Source organism: Pinus tabuliformis, chromosome 6 (genome assembly GCF_031772625.1).
Source record: "Pinus tabuliformis cultivar Carrire ecotype Pingquan chromosome 6, CPIR1, whole genome shotgun sequence".
Lineage (NCBI taxonomy): Eukaryota > Viridiplantae > Streptophyta > Pinopsida > Pinales > Pinaceae > Pinus > Pinus tabuliformis.
In genome coordinates this window covers 1,092,394,936-1,092,406,983 of record NC_142292.1, presented here as the reverse complement: position 1 = coordinate 1,092,406,983, position 12,048 = coordinate 1,092,394,936, and the positions used below count along the sequence as shown (strand labels likewise).

Genomic DNA, 12,048 nt, shown 5'->3' with positions numbered 1-12,048 from the left:
CTCTCTGTTTCAAGTTCTGTACCTGCCTGTACAACATAATCTGATAATCCTGTGGTAAGAATTTCTCTTTCAGTTTGGCCTCCATTCTAGACCATTTCTTTATAGGCTGTTTGTTAAGCCTCCTTCGTTCCGCCTGAACACTGTCCCACCACAAGGACGCATGTCCTTTCAGCTTGGTGGCGGCGAACTTCACCTGCTTATCTTCGATGGTTTCCTCAAATTCAAAATACTTGTTGACTTCACTTAACCAATCCAACAACACGTCTGCGGACAGACTTCCGTCATAAGTAGACAACTCATGTTTTGGCTTATGACTTGACAGCAAGACCGACTTCAACAATCTAAATTCTGGTGTCACCCCCTCTAATTCCTCCTCTGGTTCAACTTCTTCTTCATCACTGTCATCTGCTGGGTTTCTTCTTCCCCCAGCTTCCACTACTGCCAATCTTTCACGCAAAACTCGAATCTCCTCTCGAAGTCCATCATCTACTACCCTCCGGACTACTCTTCCCCTTCCTCTTCCTCTTCCTCTTCCTCTTCCTCTTCCTTCACCTTCACCTTCTCCCTGTTCCATTGGTTCTAACTCAAGAAACTAGCTCTGATACCACTTATGATGGCCCAGCCCTGGTGACGTGGTCTCGGCCACGTGACTCACCTCAGTCCCACGTGGTCACACTTGCGTGGGTAAATATCTGCTCCAGCACCGATGCGCATTTAAGTTTTCATCTTCCGGTTACCAGGTGGATCACCGGTCCTCTCCGTGGCTTCCCGCCTTTGTAAAACCCTTAAGGTTTTAGTCTTGGCTCATTTGCTTCCGTCTCCCCTTCTGTTCCAGCTCCGCATGGCTATAGCGCTGCCCTCTGTGCACTGACACCTACCTAGCTCTCACTCGGTCACTGATGGTGGCTCTTGTTCGAAATGCAAAACCTTTGCTGTAGCTGCTGTCTTCGTCGACCCGGTTTGGAAGTCTGTGGTAAGGATTTGTATTTTAATGGCTTTAGCTAAACAGTCTTTTGGTTTCCAGTCTCTGAACTCTGGTCCTGTGCAGGTATTCGCAGCCACAGAGTTACCTTCCCTCCGAACGCAACCAGGCTTCAAGGTAACCTCTTGTTCTATGATTTATCGTCCTCTGCCATCTGTTGTCGACACTTACAATGTTCTTGTGCCTTTCAGCTTGTGGTTTCGTTTTGTGGCTCGGCAACCTTCGTCGACCCTTGGGTAAGTTCACTGTTCCTTTACTCCTGCAACTTACAATATGACTCGGCTTCTTCTGACATTATTCTGGTTATAGAGATGAATTAATTCATTCTGTGCTCCTGTGCAGGTGGGTTGGGACTATGCTCGTGAGGGTTTCTTCTATACAGTCTTCGGCTTCCTCCAATCTCTGGTTTCCTTTGACCGGGTAGGGTCTATTCTCATTTCAGCATTTCTTTAGAGTATGTAATACGGACTAGCTGTAGGGTTCTGCTGGTTAGGGTTTGTAGAATGGGCGTGCCCTTCGCTGGCATTCACATCTTCAGGGTTTCGCTTCTCTGTCTCATTGTATGGCCTCCATGCGTCTATATCTTAGACTTTGCTGTTACGGCAGTGCCGCTTTTGTTTATATGACTCTGTTGTTGTCTAATGGACTGTGGTGTACGAAGACTTATGAAATACTGTATTTAAATGAAAACAAATGGTTCTGGAATTGTTACCTCTGTTGATAGTCGCTGTGTTGATTTAATAATGGCTGTGTGACTCTTTGTGTTGGCGTATGGGCTCTGTTCGGTTTGGCCGTAACTCGACTTGATATGAAGTCTGTCTTTGCTTTATCCTCGCAACGATGTACACATATGCTGCTTGTCCACTTGCTCTTCTTGCTGTATGATAGTTCTGGCAACGTACTTATGGTTTCGGCCTGAGGCCTGTGATGCTTCAATGTTTCTAGTTACAGCATATGAATATCGTTCTATATTAACTTGTCTTTAAAATAACAAATAATTGAACTCTCAGTTGTATAACACAGTAAAGTAATGAACAGTACTTTATATTCGGAAAAGGAAACAAAGTTTCAATTACAGAGGGTGTCCTTCTATTTTTGCTTGAATGCTGTCTTGCTATATTTTTTCTTAATTTCTCTTCTGAGGTGAACCAAAAAAAACAGAACCCTCTTACATCGTATTTTCTTCCTTTTGAGCTACACTGAATGTAACTGTTTGGAAACTGAATGCAATAACTACTACCTGTTTCTTTAAACAATAAACTAACTAAAACAGTTGTTGCTACCTAGCTAACTACCAGTAACTTAACTTGTGCTGTAATTAAATAAAAGAAAGGAAATGAATAATGATTAATTAAAAACAACAACCAATTAGTCCTTTTGGTGACCTGTCCAATCACCCTTGAAAGTCGTGTCCTGTCTCTGCACGAACCAGTCATTGAGTCTCTGTCTCCTCAGAGCTGGATGCTCCTGCATCATTTAACGATTATGCTTTTTGGCTCTGAAAGTTATGGCAATTTTGGTTATATTTTGAAAAAATTTGGTAGGGACTTTTCTAAATCTAAGTAAAAGTTGTTAAATTTCATAATTTTAAGTGCTCTAGAAATTTTTGATGGTGCTGAATCTATTTCCATCATCAAAAACATGATTCAAACACTGTCTCTACAAGATTCAAAAAAAAATGTGCCAAACAACTTTTAGCTATCCAAACAATTCCTCCGCCTTCGACTTCGTTAAATTTAATTAAAATAAATTAAATATATATATTTATTTTAATAGCCTAAATCTTTTAATCACGGAAAAAGTATCATCTTAATATCACATTAAAATAGTACGCAAATCATTCATAACTTCTCTTTTAAAGAATTGATTATATAACATCAAAACCCTGTCATTAACCATGAAGAACATAAAGTTGCAAAGTAGAAAACTTTGTTTTACATAACATTTTTATTATAAAAAGAAAATTCCAATTGCTATACCACAATAATGATTAGAAAGAAAGTGACTTTTATATTCTAATTGGTGATAAAAGAATGTGATCTAAATTTTAGACAAGTTAAGTAATTATTTATTTATTTATTTTTTCTCTCTCATTATACAATAGGGATGTCATACCGATTAAAAAGAAAATGATTTTTATATTCTAGTGGGTGATAAAAAAGAAAATGATTTTTATATTTTAATGGGTGATAAAAGAAAGTGATGTAAATTTTATACCATCTAAGCATTTGGTTGTTTTTTTATTTTTTTATATAATAGCGATGGAAATTCATGTAATGATGAAAAATAGATGATAATTAAATGAATTTTTTTTTTTTAAAGAATACATCTTCATTATATCCAATTTCTGATTGAGGTTGAATAATTTTTTTAATAAAACTTGAAATTTTTTATTTTTTATTAGTTAGACAAAAAAATTAATTCGTGATCTTCTCATATAAAAAATTATATAAAGAAAAATACTCGAAAAAATAATATAATAATATAAATATAATTTTCTCTAATTTTTCAAACCATTTATAAAGTAATATTCAAACATTTTATAGAGTACTATTCAAGGACTAAAATGTTCTACAGTATTCAAAATTATAATCTTCAACGCCTCTATAGTATTTACGAATACAATTTTTGCCACTTCTGTAAATGTAATTTCTGAGATAGTAATTGTATATATTTATTAGTGTATAGCTTTATTAGTCCCTACCATCTAGCAATGGCATGGGACTATAGTAATCGGTTTTAGTAATCAGTTGGCAACGACATGGGACTATAGTAATCAATTTTAGTAATGAGTTTGATGCATTTGACATTAGTTAGTTTTCCAGTTTACGAAGGTTTTCTTTTCATGTTTTATTATTTTGAGATTAATCCTTCTCATTCAACTTCATCGTCTTATTTGGTCTCTTCCCCAGGCAAAAGACGCTGGACTATGTAGCTGGACTATGCAGTATTTTGTAGTTAGGCAGTTCATTTTTAGAAATATTTTCCAGTGGCCAACTAATGTAAGCATTAGTTTGAGCTTATTAAATGTTATATATTATTAAGGTTCAAAATTAATTCCTAAGAGCAGCTACATCGAGAATCATCTGATTCGAGTTTATCTGAGTCTGAACATAGTGAAGAACAAGTGAATGTCCAACAGTGCAATTACACAGATACTGATGAGTGCAATTGCAACCCTTCTAAGACAGACTCAGACTTTAGCTCAGAAACAGAAATAGAAAAAGCACCAGCCAAAGAGAAAGTGTGTATGGCACACACTATTGATGATGATGAATCAAAAGTTCTAGCAGGCATCAAGATGCGTACACAAGGAGAAATGAAAGAAAAACTTCTAGAAACTTTTTTACAAATCACACACAGGGATCTTGATAATACCTCAAAAGGTAATATTTCTAAAGCATTGTTTGTTGACGCTTCTTATGAGTAAAACACAAAATCTTTTCAAAGAAACCAACAACATACAAAACCAAGGTCTTTGACTTTAGGGGAAGTTAGTCATGAGATTCATCATTTAAAAAAGGAAATAATTGAGCTGAAAGCAAAAGTCTCACAGATGGAAAAAGAAAAATGGAAAGAACGAGCAAAAAATCCTAATGTAGAGATTTTTGAAGATATGAAAAATAGTGGCATAGGATTTGGCAATATGAAGATTATGACCATTCAGTGTCATCAACACCATGTACAATTAAATGTTAATATACAAGGAGAAAACTTCACTCTCAGAACATTAATAGATTTGGGGGTAGACATCAATGTTTTAAACAAAAAAGTGGTCACAACCAAATACTGGACACCTATATATCGACAAGTCACTGGGGTAGGAACACATGATTTTCAATATGAAGTCTCCAGTGCAACTCTTTGTTTTTCAAAATATTGTATGAAAATGAAGTTTGTTGTCGGAAATATTCGAATTGACTGTATTTTAGGCAATATTTTTCTTCTTGTTGTTGAACCACATGGATCAGCTAGATTAAGAAATGACAAAGCTATTTATTTTATATCTGTCCCTGATAACAAAGGTTTCTTACAGACCATCACATTTCCTTTTATTTCAACACCAAGAATGTCCACCATGGTTCAGACTATGCAAGAAGTTAATATGATAGAAAGAAAACTGGGAGAATTAAAAGACTTCAAGTCCTCTCTCCGAATAAAAGAACAACTATAATCCCTAAAGGTACAACAAAAATATTAGAGCTCAAAGAACAATTAGAAAAGGATTTTTGTTCTGAAAACCCAAATGCTTTCTGGCATAGAAAGAAACACAGAGTTTCATTGCCTTTCAAGGAAGAATGCGATGGAAAATCATGCAAGAGACGAGCCTTAGCCATGAACAGCGAATACAAAGCTTTGTGCCAAAAAGAAATCTCAGATCTCTTAAAAAAAGGATTGACTAGAGAATCTAGTAATCCCTGGAACTGTTATGGATTCTATGTAAATAAGCATTCAGAACAGATTAAAGGAGTTCCCATATTAGTCATAAAATACAAACTTCTAAATTTTGTACTAGCAAATGATACATATCCTATTCCCTACAAAGGAAGCCTAATAAGCCGTATAGCAGGAGCTAATTTTTTCTCCAAATTTGATATGAAATCTGGGTTTTCGCAGGTTGCAGTAAAAGAAGAAGATAGATTCAAAACCACCTTCAACATTCTTGCTGGTCATTATGAGTGGAATGTCATGCCCTTTGGCCTAAAACATTCACCATCAAAATTTCAAAAGGTCATGGACCAGGTTTTCAAGCCATACTTTGATTGGCTCATTGTATATATTGATGATGTGTTAATCTTCTCTAAATATGTAGAAGAACATTTCAAACATGTATAAATTTTTACACAAGTAGTCAAGAGAAGTGGGCTCATACTAAGCAAGAAGAAAATGGAATTGTTTCAAACAAATACCAAATTCGTGGGACATACTATTGAGGATGGCCAAATCACATTACAAAAGCATGCACTTGAATTTGCTAATAAATTTCCAGATATGATCACAGATAAAACACAATTGCAGAGATTCCTAGGTTGTTTGAACTACGTCAGCCATTTTCTATGAAGAATGTTACCATGACATAAAATTGTTAAATCAAAGATTGAAAAAATATCCAGTGCCTTGGACTTCAGAACATACCAATGCCATCAGAAAAATAAAATCTAAGGTAAAAACTTTACCTATTCTCTACCTTGCAGATGAAGATTTGCCAAAAAATGTAGAAAGTGACGCCAACAACATTGGATGGGGAGGCATTCTCAAGCAAACTAAATAAGGAGAGGAACAAGTTATACAATTTGCTTCAGGCACGTGGAACCAAGCAAAACAAAACTATTCTACAATTGAAAAAGAGGTAAAAGTTGCATGGAATTGGATAGACAAATTTAACATCAACCTCATACGTAAAAGGTTTCTTCTCAGAACTGATGCTTCTGATTTAAAGAAAGTATTAACAAAAGACATAAAAAATCCTAGAGAATCCAAGTTTGCCAGATGGAAAGCTTTGTTTGCAAATTTTGATTTTGATGTCGAGCATATAAAGGGAGAAAGAAATTGTCTACCAGATTTTTTGAGCTGGGAGAATTTGAAAAAAGAAAACCATCTAATATTTATTGTCACTGAATGGGACCCTAAGACACAACAAGAGGGACTTAGAAATATCCCAGACATCACCTCATGACCAATCTATGCTGAAAAATGGAAACCCACTTGGAAATTAAGAAACACCAAAGTAATGGATGCAAATTTACAGCCTCATAAGGACTTACAACACCTTGTATCAGAAAGAAAGATTTACCCTAAGTCCAACACTTGGATACTTGATATGGTGTATAAGAATTCAATGATTGTTTTTGATCTTGCAGACGAAGCATTAAGGGAAAGTTTTCATGATATCAGTCTGATATGAAATGAGGGAAGCAATAGAACCAAAACATTTCATAAATATTATATTATCAATAGAACCAGATATCCTGAACATCTTGCAAGAATAATGTGGCCACAAAAGGATTCGAGCCTTGTATTTCTTGACATTGTCTATAATTTCCAAGGCTATAGAGATCTCTGGTGAGATCTCTTATGCAGAGAAGAAAGATCAGAAACACATTATACATTATGAAGATTTGGACCTGTCTTCATTACACAGTTATTGTTACAACCAACTTGCTTACAAGAATGGTGGAGATGGTATGGGATAAATAAGATTGTTATGGATCTAAGGTACTTTGAAAGAGGCTTTCAGAGTGATTTCCAGGAGTGCATGCAGTGTAATGGCATGGAGTGTTTTCACCTTCTTTGTAAGACTATTGCAGATCTAAAAAAAAATGATGATCGCATATGGGCTACTTCATGAGAGGACACCATCATTGGTTAGTCTAAACCAAAGTAAACCATCAGATTATCCTCAGGAAACCAATGATTGTTCGAAGGATTTATACAAAAGTATGGGAGACTAGTGGGGCATACCATCATAATAATGGCAGATTCCCTGGTACAAATCCATTGGGAACATAACTTAAAAAAACTCTAAGGGTTCTCGTGGGCTTCTCCTGAAAAGCATCCACAATGTACAATAATGTCTTTTCACTCAAATTTGATAGTGACTGATTTTCGTGGGATTTTACGACAAAAATATCCAAATTGTAAATATCCTTTCCGTAGGATTTGGAATAATCTCTAGTTTGTAAAAATTCTGATTTTTCGAGACTCGGAGCACTTCTCCGACTTTTGGTGTGATTTGATCCACATCTCGGAATCTCAGTACGATTGTCTGATGTTTGTCCCCTTCTCATCCTATAAAAAGAGAGAAGTAAGGCTCATTGGGGCATTCAGAGTTGAGAGTTGGAGAGTTAGAGTCTTTTGGGTTTTTAGTCTGAGATAGTCTTCCTACTCTGCATCTGCGAACATTTGTGTTCGATCTGCTTGCATCACGAAGAAATTCTCTTTTAGAGTCGAGTTTGAAAAGCCTGCGTATCAGGGCCTAACAACCCTAGTAAGAACCTAAAGTGGTTGAACTCATTAGGTTTGAATCTATATTGTTTCAGAGAATTCAAAGGTAGAGTCTGCAAAGGGCCAGGTAGCCTCTGGATTGCATCTTATTTTTAAGGTGTAGTATCTGGTAAATGCCCGAGCAGTCTATCTCTGATTGAAAGTTCTCAAAATCTTCCAACATTGTAATCCATCTTTTGAAATCAATAAAAGAGAGAAGTTTTTCAAATTGTTCCGCATGAGTTTATGTTCTGTTATGCTATTTTAAATATTCTGTGAGAGGAGAGGTTCATCTGAGTTTCTTCGAAGGTTCAACGAGGCTCAAGGGATGTTTTGCTCGTGTTGGCAGGTGGTTGTTGAGGGCATTATTGCGTGAAGATCCAGAGGTTTGTGTAAGATTTCGTGTATTCATCACAAAAGACATAGAAATTGCACAACAAACTTCATTTTCTCCTTTGGAGGAAGCCCCTGCTACAATAGTCAACATCATGATAAAGCCAAATGGTCTAGTTGTTTTCCCTTCTAAAAAATGTGGTCGAAACAGCTACTCGGAGACAGCCATGGCAAGACGAGGATGAGATGGAGCGCAGAGCACCATGGAGAATCCAGAAAATTTTAGGCATTTAACGTGTTATCGTTGCTCATTCATTGGGTTGTCATCATCTCTCGAATAATGCTCAGGGATGCAGTGGCGACGCCATGACACCAGCCAAAAAAATTGTATAATTTTTTTATAATTTTTTTTTATACTTCTAAAAAAACTAATGATTTTAAAAGTATCTTGGAGGTCACTACCCAAACCGTGACATAACAAACTCTAGCATTGTGATTTCAACCTAACAAGCCAACCATACAAAAAGATAATGTATAAGTCAAATTTCTTCAAGACAATGTGAGTGCATGTAAAGAGATTATTGAATGGGTTGAACAAAACACATCGTGAGCAAATATTTAAGTAATGTTAAATAGACAAGTGTTACATATAATAGCTAGTAGTTATAGTTTAGTTTAAATATTCTAATTTTATAAATAGATCATGGATTGTTGAATATTGATGAGATAAATATAAAATAATTTTTTATTTATTAATATATTATAGGGTTAAAATGCATTTATTATTTTATATTTAAAATTATTAAATTTAAAAATAATAATTTAAATTATTAAATTTATAAAAATATTTTTATAAATATTAAAAAATTAAGATATAAAATATTTAATTATTATATATATAATATATGTTTATTGTTTTTTTAATGAAATGAGTAAAAGTAAAAATGGAAATAATATGAGCTTGATCTTTCTAGGTGCTTGGTAGATCTAGATTTAAAATGGATCTACCCTAGTCTTTATTTCTTCAAATATTATGTGCAATTATATGAGTAATTTAAACATTTGATTTTTTAACTTTTTATGGGAATTAAATTATATTTATAAATAGAAATCCTTTAATTTTTATTTCTCAGAAGATAATGTGTAAATTATACAGTAGTTTAAATATTTAATTTTTTGAATTTTTTATGATTTTATTTTCTAATTAGTTTGGTAAACAATTAGTCAGTGGTTTTCTAATTATCTTTCCCAAAATTTGATTAGATGTTTTTCAATTAAGTTGAGTTAAAATATATTTGTATAATAAATAATGGTTCTAAAATTTATGGTTACCTTGAAAATGGTTCATAATGTAATGCTTTCATAAGGTAATTTTTCTTGTAAGCTTCTAGAAAGGCTATAGATAAATGATGGATTTACTTAATGCATAATTAAGAACAAGGGTTAAATGCTCTAAACAAACTTGGAAAACTTTGTTGGAAATAATATTTAATTAAAAATAATAATCACCCATATAAACATATGAAATCCTCTGTGAACAACATAAACATATGAAATATGTAATGTCCTACCAACCTAAAAAAACAACTGCATCAAAAATATTCATGTTTTTATATTAAACACAATGTTTTTTCTACAATATATATTAAATGAATGTATTTCAATGATGATTAATGTAGAGGCCATTTAAAACAAACTAGAGAAAAAGGAATGTGCACCTTAGATATCCATTTAGCAGACAAAAGCTCTGAAAACACCACTCCCATATTTTAGGATAAGCATCTTTGATGTCCATTAACTAGTTCAAACTTCGAGAAATCATGACCTTTTTTAAGTGAGATGTATGATGTGTGAACGCATTGTGGAATAATAAATTAGATATTTAAATAAAAACACATTATAAAAAAATAAATAAACCATATTAAATAATGAAAGTAATTAAATTCTTAAGTTAACACGTAGAACATTTTAGAGGCAATTTAAAACCAACTCGAGAAAAAGGAATGGGCACCTTAAATGTCCATTTAGCAGACCAAGCTCTGAAAACACCACTCCCATATTTTAGGATAAGGATCTTTGAAGTCCATTAACTGGTTCAAACTTCGAGAAATCATGCCTTTTTTAAGTTAAATGTATGATGTGTGAACACATTGTGCAATAATAAATTAGATATTCAAATAATAAAATGAAGTCAAATATGTGCTTTTAGTCTAAGAAATAGTCGTTATTAGAGTGTTTTTTTAGTTAACATGTTGAACACTAAGGGAAATTTAGAATGAACTATATACAAAAGAGTGTGCATCTTTGATGTTTGTTAACCTATTCAAAATTTGGAAATATCACACATTTTTTTGGAATGAGTGTTTTTTTTTATGCCTAAGTTCAAATTTTTTAAATATAGGGAAAATTTAGGGGATAATATCATAAATGGGCTAATTTTTCATGCTTTTCCAAAAAAAGGATTGGCTAATTCTTTTTGTTTTTTAATGTTTTTCCAAAAATTGTAGGATATAATTATTTGACCTAAAAATTTATAGAGGCTTTCATAAAATTATTAGAAATTTGAATATTTTTACAAAAATATCACCAAACGTTTTATAATTTGCATATTAAGAACTATTAAGATTCACCAAAGTTTCTAAACTTTAAGATAAATTTTCATCCTTAAAATTTGTTTTGAACATTATGAAAATTAAGCATCTAGCACATAGAGTTGATTGGAAACCATAGTAGTATGCAAGAAAGCATCTTTGCAATCTAAAATGTAACAGAAGTAATTTTTTTACGTGAGTGCATTTTTCAATTTCTAATAATTTGGAATCTAGTAAGATTAACCAGATTCAAGTTATACTGCAGATAACGATTTCAAGCCATTAAGTAAATATAATCACAAGAACATATCTTTTGTAGGACCATAAATATGTATCATAGAAATAGTGATAAATGATTTAAATTAAAAACCAAATCCACAATAGTACATAATTTGTGTGCCAGAACCCCGATGAGGTGGAGGAACGAAGAATTGATGGGGCCGGGGGGGATGGGCACCAACAACCCCACCAACTCCTAAAGCTCATAAAGAGGGGTAGGGTGGGGTGGCATATCCCCCCCCCCCACACCATGTAGTATTCATGTGCCATTAATATATATAGTATGATAGGTGTTGAGCGCAGTTGGGTTATCCTTCTTTGTAGTTGGTTGTCGATGCAAGAGGTTTGAAGTTTCAAGGGGTGGAAAGGTTAGCTGCATGGTGGCCCTATATGCCAAACTCTCAATTTGTAATGTTCCTAACTAGGAAATTTAGTGATACACAAAGAAAATAGTCAAACCAACATCCAGAAATGAGATACAATCAATAAACACCCATGAAAGCACTCGAAATAGAGAACATCTAAGCCATTTTATTAACTCTTTATGGGGAAAATACAACAGTGATGGAATGGTGCACTTGGGCTTGTCTCCAAGGACAAGCGTGACAGGACCTAGGTGAGAAAATGATCATCCTAGAGCTGCCCAAATGTTGCATCAGAGGTGATATACGTTACCCAGAAAACTACGCTACCTGCTGGAAAGGATGTGCTGGAAACCCTGCTTCCTATGCTCTAATAACTTCAACTCCTGGCTTTTCAACAAAAACCCACCAAAACCTAGGAAGGGTTTGGCCTAGTTTAGACCCCTGAAAATCGACCTCCAAGGACCACGTCCTCCTCCTAACACTGGCAATCTCGGGTTATCTGGAATTGGTTGGG

At 34.2% G+C, this 12,048-nt stretch overlaps 1 protein-coding gene across 2 annotated transcripts; it reads left to right on the top strand.

Annotated features, from left to right (window-relative positions):
- The first annotated feature begins 598 nt into the window (after positions 1–598).
- On the top strand, positions 599–1,705 carry LOC149262720 (uncharacterized). Of its 2 annotated transcripts, XM_089386160.1 has the most exons (4): positions 599–973; positions 1,049–1,099; positions 1,174–1,218; positions 1,325–1,705. In XM_089386160.1, exons 1-4 carry the CDS (start codon positions 919–921, stop codon positions 1,345–1,347), a joined length of 174 nt encoding a protein of 57 aa, XP_089242286.1. In that variant the 5' UTR covers positions 599–918; the 3' UTR covers positions 1,348–1,705. The 2 variants fall into 2 exon arrangements, with proteins under 2 accessions (XP_089242286.1, XP_089242277.1); XM_089386151.1 differs by lacking the exon at positions 599–973 and having other exon boundaries at positions 980–1,218.
- The last annotated feature ends 10,343 nt before the right edge of the window (positions 1,706–12,048 follow it).

Excerpts from the sequence above, each read along its gene's own strand:
- LOC149262720 (XM_089386151.1), top strand. The coding sequence starts at position 992 with ATGGCTTTAGCTAAACAGTCTTTTGGTTTCCAGTCTCTGAACTCTGGT. Across the intron at positions 1,219-1,324 it reads CAACCTTCGTCGACCCTTGG|GTGGGTTGGGACTATGCTCG; the intron begins GTAAGTTCACTG and ends GCTCCTGTGCAG.